This window comes from Typopeltis vanoorti, chromosome 1, assembly GCF_054136105.1.
Source record: "Typopeltis vanoorti isolate ZY-2024b chromosome 1, IOZ_Tvanoo_1.0, whole genome shotgun sequence".
NCBI classification, from domain to species: Eukaryota; Metazoa; Arthropoda; class Arachnida; order Uropygi; family Thelyphonidae; genus Typopeltis; species Typopeltis vanoorti.
The window spans coordinates 127,147,827-127,161,402 of record NC_143549.1 but is presented as its reverse complement, the minus strand read 5'-3'; the positions used below and the strand labels follow the sequence as shown (position 1 = coordinate 127,161,402).

Here is a 13,576-nt window from a genome sequence, read left to right as displayed (position 1 = left end):
TCTAACACTGTTCTGTACCTTCTTCCTATTTCTGCTTCACTTATTCGTTCTGTATCTCTTCTATTCTGATGTTGGGATTTATATTTCTTTTTTAATTTCAACTTGATGTTTGCAATCTCTAAACTATGGTTCGAGTCTATATCCGCTCCTTGAAAAGTTCGATGCTGCTGTACTGATGTTATCCATCTTTTTTTAATTGTAATCATATCATTCATGGTCTTGGTTTTCTCATCATTTGATCGCCACGTCCATTTTCTACACTCCTTTTATTGGAATCTTGTGTTACAGATCATCATCTTGTGGTCCACAGCAAATTCTAACAATTTTTCACCTCGTTCATTTTTTTCTCTGAAACCATATTTTCCCATGACTTTTTCTCAACCATCATTATCTATTCCATCTTTGGCATTCCAATCTCCTTCGATAATTAGCACATCTCTCTTTGGTATTGTTTCTATTGTCTCTGTCAGCTCTTTGTAAAATAAGTCAATATCCTCATCTGTGCTGTCAGATGTGGGTGCATTGATATGTTAAATGGTTTTGCCTGAAATCTTGCTACTATGATTCGTTCATCGACTGTTTTGTACAGTACCATAACGAGGGTATGAAGTGTCTGTGGCAAGTGTCTAACTTGCGCCCTCCCTAATCCAAAAATGACAAAAATTTTGAAAAATTTAAATGTAACAAGTTAAATTTTACTAAATACAATGTGTTAAATACATACTATTAACCCCATCAAAAGGAGTTGCCTGTGAATCCAATTATGTATTTGTATAAATAAATAATCTATTAAATAAGAACAAATTTTTATTCATATTCAATGACAAATAAATTAAAGAAATACACAGCATGGGTATAATATAAAATAATATAATAAAAACATAAATAAGTTCAGCATGTTTTGGTGTGAGTCAGCTGGAGAGATTGTTACTGGCGGGAGAGGTAATGACTAATAAATAGATCTTAGGTGGTGCGAAGTGATATGAAAGAGCAAAAAAGCAGGGTAGGGAGAGGTAGTTGCTCACTTGCAAATAGGGAGGTGAATATTATGAATGAAGTAAATGAGAGAGTGGAGGTACAACACAAACAGGGAAACGAGGGGTGTGGGGGGTCAGGGTGGATGGGGAGACACTTTATGAAACATGCTAATGCTGAATTCAGAGGTGAATGGGCAAACACAGATTGAGATGGCCTGGGATGGGTGGGGGGAGTTTAGGTGTGAGGAAAGTTGTAGAATTGGTGGTAATATAGAGGAAATGACTGGGAAAGGTATTGTAGAGTCACATTGTAGGAGTGATGTTTGTAGGACTTGTAGAAGCAGTAATGATTTCTTATGTTTATTCACTAATGCTAGAAGTATTCGAAATAAGAGGAATGAAATTGTTGCTTTGCTTGAGTTTATTGGTCCCAAAATTGTTGGTATAAGTGAGATGTGGTTAGATGACGATGACATCCTGACAGGAATAGAGATGAACGGATATGGGATTTTTCGTGAAGATAGACAGGGAAGAAAGGGAGGAGGAGTACTGTTAATGGTAGCAGATGACTTGTGCCCATCTAAGGTAGATTTGCAAGGTGCAAATAGTGGTCACAGTTATGATGCAGTATGATGTGAGGTAGAAGTAAACAGGATGAAATTTTTAGTTGGGTGTTGCTATAAACCTGGTAATATGGAGGGTAATGAGAAGGAAATGTATAGGCAAATTGGCCTAGCTAGCAAGAAACGAGTTATCATTATTTGGCGACTTTAACTATGGTAACATAGACTGGAAGCAAGAGACTGCATCTGGGGGTAAAGAAAATTAATTTTTGGAGTTTTTGAAAGACAATTACCATAGGCAGCATGTAACAGAGGATCAAGAGTATTGGATTTGATCATCTCATCAGATGATGTTATTATAAATGAGGTGTCAAATCTTCCACCAGTTGGTGAGAGTGACATGAGGTGATCGCTTGCGGTGTGACCAGTCATTCGAGGACTTCTGTTAGAAAGGGATATATGTATAATTATAAGACTGGTAATTACGAAAAGCTCAGGAAACAGCTTGCAATAAAAAATTGGAAAGAGGAGCTGAATGGAAAGGATATCAATGCTGCTTGGGCCATACTCAAGAACTATTTGGTAGAGACAATATCAGTGTATTCTAAAGGTTAAGAGGGTAAATAGAGTAGGTGTAAAATGGATGAATCAAGAGATAAGGTATGCAATCTGGAAGAAGGTATTATGGAAGAAACACTAAATGAGTATTAATAACAACCAGTTGCATGAGAAGTACAGAGAGCAGGCGAGGAAGGTGACTAGCTTGATAAAGGTAGCAAAAATGAAGTATGAGCAACAGTAAGCTAAAGCGGCGAAAAAAAATCCTAAAACGTTTTTTTGATATGTGGCCAGTAGAAGAAAGAATGATTATGGTAGGATGGAAATTGATTGGTGAAAACGGAGGAATGATAACTGCTGAGAGGATATAGTTGAGATATTTCGTGAGCAATTCATAAAGGTATTTCATTCTTATGAATGTGACATCGTGCAGAACTTGAAAGCAGTGGGAAAGAAGGAGAAATTGTTAGTAAGTGAACAGGAGGTATATGACGAATTAAATAGACTTCATGTAAATAAGGCTGTGGGATTTGATGCTATTTCACCACGTATTTTGAGGGAATGTGCCAGAGAGTTAACACAGCTTTTGCATATCTTTTCAACATGAGTCTCTCACTGGGTCAAATTCCAAGAGTGGAAAAAGGGTAAAATTGTTCCAATTCATAAGGGAGATGATAAGAGTAAGGTTTTGAATTATAGACCAGTCTGTGTGTCTGGAGTTGTGGTTAAGGTATTAGAGAAGTTAGTTAGGACTAAGATTCAGAATTGGGTTGACAACAGAAAAATATTCTTTGGCGGCCAGCATGGATTTATTAAAGGAAGATCATGCTTTAGCAATCTGCTTACTTTTTATAATAAGGTGACAAGTGCGTTGGATAAGGGTGTTGCATATACAATGGTATATTTAGATTTTGCAAAGGCGTTTGATAAATTGCCACATGACAAGCTTGTAATTAAATTGGAACGGATGGGGCTGAACAGTAGATTAGATCACTGGATTGGAGATTGGCTGTCTGTTAGGTATCAGCGAGTTATCTGTGGAGGAGCAATATCCCAGAAGAGGAAAGTTACTAGTGGTGTAACTCAATGGTCTGTTTTGGGTCCATTGCTGTTTAATTTGTATGAAAATGATATTTGGAGAGGTCCGAATGGTGATATGCAGTTGTTTGCAGATGACGCAAAGTTGGGGAGAGCTATCAGGAGTAGAGCAGGTGCTGTAGCTTTGCAAGAGGACTTGAATACACTGCCTGAATGGGTGAATGAGTGGGGATGTCAATTCAGTGTTTCAAAGTGTAAGGTTTTGAAATTTGGCAAGCAGAGATGGGATGTAAAATACACAATCGGTGGAAATATCTTGGAAGAGGTAGAGGAGATGAGAGATCTGGTTGTGATTATAGACAAGGACCTAAAATTTCGGGGACATGTTACTAAAATTGTGAGACAATGCAGTGGATAATGAGAATGATGTGGAGGACACTGACTTCTAGAAGTAAGGATGTTATGGTCCCTTTGTATAAGGCTTTGATCAGGCCACATATGGATTGCTGTGCACAGATCTGGTCACCTGGTTTTCAAAAAGATGAAGATGCATTGGTAAAAGTTCAGAGGTGATTGACTAAGGTGGTTTCTGGTCTCTGGAATGTAGAGTATGGAGACAGACTGACAAAATGCAATTTGCAGAAATTGGTGGATAGAAGGAGGAGGGGGGGAGGGGTATGATTTAGACATAAGCTGTTAAGAGGATATTACCAGATTAATGTCGGGGAGGTTTTGCACAGAATGGGTGAAGATAGCAGGAGAACAAGAGGTCATCCCTGGAAACTGTATAAGGAGGGTGTGAGCAAGGGAGTGACGAGCAGGTTTTTTGCATGCAGAGTGGTGAGTGATTGGAATGCATTGCTCGAGAGTGTGGTGAGCGCAGAGACAGTGAATATATTTAAGGCACGGTATGATAAACTATGTGTATAACAGTGGACCCCCCACGATGAGTCTTTGACTCCATGGAGGTTTTTATAATAATAATAATAATATTTTATAAAGAAATTTTTCTAGCTTTTTCATTTGCAAACACATCTATTATATCATCATAATTTTATGTTTTTGCAATATCTTTTTCAATTGATATTATAATTTCTCTTGTCCAATAGAAGAACGAAGGTATACGATTTTACAATTTTCAATTTGCTAAAAAATTGAAAATTGTAAAAACGTTTGTAGGAAGCTGTTGTTACATGCATTGTTATGAAAATCCTTAATGCTATGTCTAGATTTAGATACATGTTTTGTAATGAGAGTTCGTAATTTTTTTGCAAGATTTTTTGTGTTTATATCGCCTAAATTTTCAAAAACTTCCATGGCTTGATATTTGAAACTCTCAATTTCACATACAAATTCTGGAGAATCTAAGTCGCTATTATATTTCAATGCCAGGTCAGCTGCGCATCGTTTGAGATCATCTAGCTGCATAATTTTTAATGCGTGTCCATTTAAAAAAATGAAGTCGTTTTGCAACCTCTTGTAAAGCAGTAAATCTATCATTGAGTTGTATGGGTATTAGATCTAAAACTTCACACATCTTTTTTTTTTTAGTAATGCAGTTTCATTCATGTCAAATGAATCATCAGTAGCTTTCTCACCAGGCATATTTTTTATTTTGCGCTGTCTCTTTTCTTGAATGTAAGTTTCAATATTTATTGTTTCGGCTAAACTTTTTGCCGAATTGTGAAGCGAATCGAAAAAAAATTATTTCGGTACTGTTGAATTTCATTTTTTAGAGCTTTTATCATTTTCGCAACATTTTCGACTGTGGTTTTTTTTCTTGTAAAAGTAAATTTACTTTATTTGGTTGAACAGTGGGAAGGAGTGATGACAAGAGGCCATCCCTGGAAGTTACGAAAGGAAACTGTGAGCAAGAGGGTGAGGAGTGGTTTTCTTTGCATGGAGGGTGGTTGAACCGTGGAATGCATTGCCTGATGGAGTGGTGAGAGCGAGAACGGTCAATGAGTTTAAGGAGTGGTATGATAGACTGTGTTTCTTAGGGGGAACCTCCCCTCGATGAGTCTTGACAGACTTTATGTTCTTAGGAAGGACCTCCCATGATGAGTCTTTTGACTCCATGGAGGCCTGAATAATAATAATAATAATAATAATAATAATAATAATTTATCTTTCCTAATATTGTATCCCAAAATATTAATAGTGCAACAAAATTAAATTTTGTTAATAATTTTTGCAACATTCAAGCATTTCTTACAGAGTCTGCTGTAACTTGTCTTTGTCCATCACACATTTCATTCTTTTACCGCGTTAGCTTTCACGGACCACTTCATGTCACTTAAACCTTTAAGACGAACAGATAATTTTTCCTTTAAAAGATCCCATCTATTAATAGAATTTACAAAAAAAGTTAAACAATTGTTGAATTGTTCCAAACCATGATTTCATTTGAATGCAGCATGAATGCTTATTAAATTAAGGCTGTGAGCAGTGCATGGAACAAACCTCACCATATTGTTTAAACATAATATCCTGGCTTGTATCCCCTTGTATTTACCTGCCATATTCGCTCTATTATCATATGACTGTCCTCTTATATTTCTAATATTTAATCCGTCTGATATTAACTTTTTTTTGATGTCATTCACAAGTGCTTCGCCAGTTTTTCATGTGTCACAATAAAATGTATAAAGGTTTCCTCAATGCTACATTTATTCGTGTTAGGATCAATGTTAATAGCGTAAAAAATTTCCTGGTGAGAAGTGTCAGTTGTGCCAAATAAAATAGAAAAATATTTTGCTTTTTGAATATTTGAAATAATATGCTGTCTAATTTTAAAAGCAACTGTATTAATTATATCATTTTGTATTATAGGAGAGAAATAATTAACTTTATTTTTCTTATGACTTTTAATATGTTGTGCAATAATAGGATCGTAGTGACTAATTAATTCTATCGTGTTCAAAAATTTTCCACATTCGGGATGACCAATTTTTTCACAAGTTCCTTTCAAAGCGTCATTATTTTTTACGCAGTGCAGAATGGAATGTCATTCAAAATAACTTTTAAAATATGCTTCCACTTTTCTTTTTCTTTTAAAATTGCTTCTTGTAATTGATCATCTATAAAACTACCTTTCTTAATTATTGATTCGAAAGTTTTTCATTCGACATAATTTTTTTTATGATATAATGAATTTTCATGATGTGGTAACATAGGATTCAAATGCTGCCAGTCTCGAAACCCCGTAGTGGTCCATACGTTCTGATTTTTTCCAAAAAGCATACATGGAAAATAGAACAGTGCATCTTTTCGCTTGCAATATATCAACCAATTTCTGAGTACTTGTTCTCTGTTTGACATGGTTTTTACAACCATTTTTTATCAAAATGCCGATTTTCTGTTTCAGGTTAAGCACTTATGTTATCACACAACTCAGGTCCATGTTGAACAAATATTCGTATGTTACTATTTGTTATGTGCCATGTTGTGGGATCATTAAAATCTATTATTTTTGCATTATTAATATTTTCTCAATTTAACACCTACCATATAATTATCATTATTCCATTGCTTCTCAATTAAGCAGATCTGATTCAGTTGTTAAGCTTGAATGAACTAGAGGTGTAGATGATTTTTTAATAAAAATATCAATTGGAGTTACATTTTTCTTTATATTTTCAATCTTCTATTCTCTTATTATTTTAAACTGTGCACCAGAAGGTTTTTTTGGTGGCATATTACCCTAGAAATATTTATTAATTTAAATTCGTGTTTTTATTAATATAATTATTTATAGTATTTACTCAGTATGCCAGTATGTTGTATGTAAATAAAATTATCTGTCTTTTCCAGTATGTTTTGTTCCACAAAAGAGCGAAAATATCTAACAATAATTATGACACAGCAACAACACAGCTGTCTTATGAATGACAACAAGACTAATAATATAATTACATGATTTTTGAAATTCTCTTATCTACAAAAAGTAGAGACGAATGGAAATATTGAGGGGTGGAAAGATTGTGATTTTCATTGGATCCTGGGTTTGATGGGTGTAAATAAGGGCTGGCGAATAATTTTTGTGAATGGGTCATGAAACGAGGGAATCAGGTAGATGGAATGATATCGAAGGAGGTCATAAAGGGATTAAAATTATAATATGGAGGGTAATAAACTTAGGATGGGCAGATAGACACATTAGGAGGATAACGGAAGACTGTATTAGATTATCTATGCAAATGTTTAGGATTAGACAGGAATTTGGAGATACAAAATCATAAAATGGGAAAATACATTCATAATAGTTAATGGTGCAACGGAACAATTTGCTTGAGACAAAAATGAGAACAATTGCAAAAGAAATGTTTTGTTCAAATGGTTCAAGTCGTGATATTAGGCGCTGTCGTTGCCATCTAACTCGAGACGAATTCAAACTCACCGGTGTTACCAAATGTAGCGAAATTCTACTGTGTTGCAGAATTTGTGTGTCTAAAGCGGCGTATTGCTGAAATTTAAAAATACAATATAAAAAGCGGACTTTTATATCTATTTATTTATTTTTATTTTTTACATTTTGTAAAAAATAAAAATAAATAAATTTTTGTGCCCGTGGCAGGCGCCTCTTTCGCCATGCCCTCGTTATGGCACTGGGTTTGTAGCCTAACAGTGCCTTTCGAGCTCTTTTGTTAAGAAGGAAGTAGCTGCTAGTTCGGGCCTGGTGTCATGTCCTGACCATATTACTTTGCATCCATTGATCTCTCCAAATGATGTCCATTGCATCTCTGCCAATCCTATTATATCACACCGATATCTCTTCATTTTCTCACGAAGTAATTCTAATTTTCCTGACATCCAGAGTGTCCGCACATTCCACGTTCCTACTGATTACAGTTCTGTTAGTTTCAGTTTCTGTTTCCTTTTGGTATCCCACTTTTTGATCCAACCCCGATCGCTCCATTGGTATCGCGGGCCTTGTTTATCCGGGTGACGCCCGAGCCGGCATGTTGTAGCTGTTGATTGTATAGGCATCAGATAACAATCGTGTGTTTTCTTTACTGTCAGAGCATCGACACTCATCTGACCGACCCTACTCCTTTATCCAGGCTTGGGACTGGCATGAGATTACTAAGGATTCCATGGGAGAGTTTTTTTATTACCAACATACTTCTGTGGAATCAAATGACTCATTGTAGGAAGTCTTCACTATAACACAAAGCTTATTAAACTACCTAATATTCATAAGAATTTTTTTTTTCATATACAGGTAAAAATGTAGTTTGCCCTTACTTTTGGACACCAGCGTACTATTCTATGTAATCCAGTAGGAAACTTTAATTATTTTATTTATTTTTTTATGTGGCTCACACCCACAAAAGGTTATATGTAAACCTATAGTACACTGGTGTTTAAAAGCTGAGGACGAACTACATTTTTATATATGAAAACATTTTCATGACTACAGCCAAAATGTGGACATAAATTTATTGCCAGTATACTAATAAATTGGCAATAAATAAAGTTACAAATTTCTTAAGGATGTTGTTAAGGAATTAATGCAGTGCTTACAGAATGTGGAGAGACATTTCAGTATGGAATATGTTCATCCTGAACTGCAATGCAGCTCTCTCTTTGTACCATGCTTAGCAACTAATGATTCTGGAGTTCTTAAGGCAAACTGGCTCACTCTTCCATCAGAGCAAGGATAAGGCCTTGCTTGTTAACTGCATCCCAAATGTGTTCTATGTGGTTGAGATTTGGGGAATGTGCTGGCCACTTAATTCGATTAATATCCTCGGTTCTGCAGAAGTATTTCCATTGCTCATGTACAATGTGGTGTTGCATTTTCATTCATAAAAAGAATTCTTTGCCTATATCACCATGGAACGTTTGACATTGAACTTCATTGCAATATCGTTTGCCAATCATAGTCCCTTTTTCAGCACTTGCAGCTCAGTGCATCCATTAAGCATAATGCCTCTCCCCCACACCAAGATCCCAGCACCATCATAACTATCCCCTTCAAAAACATTCTAATGATGGTTAGGAGTTTCACTTTCATGCCAGATCAGGTGTCATCTAGAATTGGAGGAAAGTCCAAAACAACCCTCCTCTGTAAAGAGTATATTAGCCCATCAGTATCTTGTCCAATTTTTATTTATACAACACCACTGAAAACATGAAAAAGTGATCTACCATGAGCTGTGGATAAAGGAAAGCAGATTACAGGCCTTAGGGCATGTAGGCCTGCTTGTCGCAGACATCTTTCCACAGTTTATTGAGATATCTGTGTACCTGTACTTGAATGGAGCTGACTTGCAAGCTGGCCTGCCATGCTGCGTGGGTTACATTTTGCTGTTATAACCAAAAATGTCTTCATGCTCCATGGTAGAGAGAGAGAGAGGCTGACTTCTTAGCAAACATCTGGAACACATTCCATTAGCAATATCAGTAATTCTGTGGCCTTCTTCAAGCTGTCCAATAATTCATTTTGCTTTACCTTTACTTTCATGAAATCATTAGATGATGTCTTTTAGACATTGCAAGACATCCAAGTTTGCAACTTTATTCCTTCACGAAAAGAGCTTCCTTCAAACACAATTTGCTTAGTGCAGTCTTTTGCCCTGTTGAGTACTACCACATGTACCTGCTTTCTACTCAAAATCATCAGTTATACAAATTCCACAAGCTGGTTCACCTGAATTTCTTCAGAAATAATGTTCGTCAAGAGGTTTTGGACACCAGTGTACATTTGTACCATGGGTAGTCTAAAGATTTATTTTTTTATTTATGTTTATCAGTTTTTATATACTTTTTTTTATATATACATAGCCTAGAAATCGTGATTTAAAGACCAAACATGGTATCTTTTTAAGCCATTTCAGACCTCCAATAAGTAGGACTGTAGTCTCACACCAGGCAATGAAATTCATCACCCACCTAAAGATGATCACAAATATCCATGTCCACAGCAGGATTTGAATCTGCATATCTGCTTTCTAACCAACAGGCTGCAGATTCAAATCCTGCTATGGGTATGAATATTTGTGATCATCATTAGGTGGGTGATGAATTTCATTGTCTGGTGTGAGACTACCGTCCTACTTATTGGAAGTAGGACGTGGCTTGGCTAACTACTCGGACAACTATGGAGCAATTATATCACAGTTCTTGTATATATACATAGACATACATCATTTTGCTTTACCTTTATAGTTATTTTGACAGGTCTAAGTTCTCACTGATGAAGCCTAAGTGGTTAGCACTGATTTGGGAAGTGATTTTAGAATAATGTACACTTCCTGGGAAGTGTGCTCTGCATTAAGAGATATTTATTTTGAGCAGCTAGTTGTGATAACACTTCATAGACATTTTTATTATTAGCTTTGGTTACATTACATATACAAAGAATATATGATCTGTCAATAAAAGAAATTCATATTTCAACAGTATTAAATTTTGTTTTTAGGTTTATATTCTGTCCTTTGAAAACATCATGTCGATTCTTGTCTGCTGCTAAAGAAGCTTTAAAATTTAATAAAGGACAAAAATATAATGGCTTTATTGTGCAAGAGGTAATTATTTACAGTTCTGAGCTTAAATATTTTTGAATTAATAGCCTTGATTTAGTTCCATAATATATGCATAATTTAAAATGATGTATCAGATTTATCAGTATCTTAAATGCAAGTTAAATATATATTTTATTAACTTTATACTGAGTAAAGAGAATATTTCTGATTTACATATTTACTTCATAATTACTGCTTTATTATTATATTAATTTTTTATGTCAGTCTAACTCATAAAATGTTGTAAACTTATGGAAGTTGCCAATGCCATCCTACATAATCGTTCTTATTTTTGCTGGCTACAAATTGAAAGAACTCCCTAGGATTTTTTTTTTTTTGGCTTCATTAGCTAACTGCTGCTCATACTGAACTTTTGCTACCCTTACTAACCAAGTAAGACACCCACCTTGAATGTTCTTTTTATTACTCATGGAGTTCTTTTTATTACTCAAGCTGTCTTCTGAGCTGCTTATAATCACCATCCTTGTAGTTCCAAATATACCCTTTCCTCACAGAAGTCCTTACATGGCTGGCAACCACTCAGGTAATCACTTCATGGTCACTCTCACCAACTGGAACGAGATTTGACATCTCATTTATAATAACATCCTCTGATGGAATTATGAAATCCAAGACCCTTAATCCTCATGTGCCCTCTGTTACATACTGCCTGAGGTAGTTGTCCCTCAAAAACTCAAGCAACTTGTTTTCTTTACTTCCAGTTGCTGTCTCATAGGTAAGCACTGTTGAGACCACATGTGGACTAGTCTGGGCACTTCCTGCACTGAAGTCATGTCCATAAGTCTTATTTCCACTACTTGCTCCTGCTGTCTGTGGTTCTTCACTATCTCGTGGTGGAAGCACACAAGTTAGTGATCACCTGTATCCACTGTTCTTGTTCCATAGCAAATCTTCTAGACAACTTACCACCTTTGGACACAAATCATGGAAAGTTTGAAGAAACAACTTATAGTCATTGTAGACCACTCGAGTTTCTCCAATCACACGTTTTCAAGTCATTTCAATGGTCTGTCTTCTGCCCTTGAAATCAGGTTGCCACTTTCCTCTCTGGTTGTTACTGTGCTGTCATGGATGATTTCATCTCATCAAATTTCGCTGTCGATGCCAAGATACTCAGGTTCTATGCTTTGCCCACATTCTCTCTATTGTTACATTATTTAATGGGATCTCTTTACTGAACTTAAATCCCATTCTCAGTTTAGCTAATGACATTCCACTTTCCTCTCTGGTTGTTACTGTGCTGTTATAGATGATTTCCTCTCATCAAATTTCACTGTTGATGCCAAGTTTTGTGCTTTGCCCACATTCTCTCTCTATTGTTACATTATTTAATGGGATCTCTTTACTGAACTTAAATCCCATTCTCAGTTTAGCTAATGACATTCCATTCCTCTTCTTCATTTGATGAACATATTGCTCAGAAGTTGGTTTCAAGATTATAACCAGTATCGCAAATACTTGTCTCCTCGGATTGTGGTGTAAAGTGTTATCTTTACACTACTCCAGTGGTGTAAAGATAATGGTGAATTTCTGTGGTACCAAAATGGTAATCCTGTTGTACTTCTTAGAAGTAAGATCTTATTTCACTCCCCCTTTTGATAATATTCCAATTGTTACGATCAGTTTTCTCTTCTTTGGTCGATTTATACATCTAGCTTTTCCCAGCACAAACACATCACATCCATAGCCTTCTCGGCCTCCCTATGAACTTGGTATCATTATTTTGTTTAAGACACTACTTCTCACCTGTATAAATCTCAACCTTGGAATACCTGCTCTCACATTTGGGGTGAGGAACTTTCTTAGAAATGTTTGATTCCATTGCCATCTACACCCATAGATGTTCTCTTTCTGGTTATCTTTATTACAGATATTTTAATTAGTGTTGCTCCACTGAACCAGTCATCACCATTCCTCTTAACATGTATGCGCTCAGGTAGATGCTGATCATGATCTATACACAGCAGCAGCACCAAACTTGTTGAATTCTTCTTATTCTCTTCTTTCATTCTTTCTGCCTCTGTTCTTTCGAGTAACTTTTCTCTGTAAAGTTTTTTTTTTTTTTTCCCATGAAGGAGAAAGAAAAATCGATTAATATGTTACTTGAATTCAGCTGTGATCTCTGAGTAATATATTAATAGATTTTTTCTTTCCTACACACATAACAGCACTCCTGTGTTAAAGGTTTTGTGATTTCTCTTAAGTGTGGGATTGATATTTAAAAAAAATAAAAATGGAAACAACAAAAAATGATTCATTTGTCAAGATATTAAATGTATTTACTGTTTCATTTACTTACTTTGTATAGGCATCGTTTCCAAACAATCTAATACAACTGACAATTCATAAATAAGGCAAAAAATGGTGCAAATCTCACTCACATGCACGCGAGTATCGTGACCATCGTTTGAATCATTGACTAGCTTAAAACCAACATCAAGCACGTTTCGTGATCAGTGTGACTTTCATTGCCCACTAAAGCCATAGGTAACCAGCAAACCATTCTTCACCTTGTGAAGTTGCTGTTATTTAAATTAAGAGTGAAATATTTTGTTTACTTTATTTTTAAATGCACTAGAGTAAATTAATTATACGCTATTGTGTTTTATCTTAATTGGAACAGGTTCAAGAAATTCCAGAATTGCATCTGACAGCAGTGAGACTTCAGCATGAAAACACAGGAGCAGATTATTTGCATGTTGCAAGAGATGATAAAAATAACCTTTTCAGGTTTGTACTATTGTGAGTAATACTGAAGTTGAAAAAACATAAATAACGTGGTTAAGTCTTTTTGGCCTTCACTTCGTACTCAGGAAAGTAAGTTTTATGACATGCCTAAGTGTTTGCTGTGGGGGCAGTTGTTTTAATTTCTGTATGCAACTTGTGATCA

At 35.6% G+C, this 13,576-nt stretch overlaps 1 protein-coding gene across 1 annotated transcript in view; it reads left to right on the top strand.

Moving 5' to 3' along the window:
- Positions 1–13,576, top strand: part of LOC150110408 (presequence protease, mitochondrial) — a 320,487-nt gene that overhangs the window by 13,749 nt on the left and 293,162 nt on the right. The window contains exons 2-3 of the mRNA XM_090393554.1: positions 10,563–10,668; positions 13,310–13,416. Of these exons, the coding sequence (XP_090249680.1) occupies positions 10,563–10,668; positions 13,310–13,416 (213 nt within the window). The remainder of the gene's footprint in view (positions 1–10,562; positions 10,669–13,309; positions 13,417–13,576) is intronic.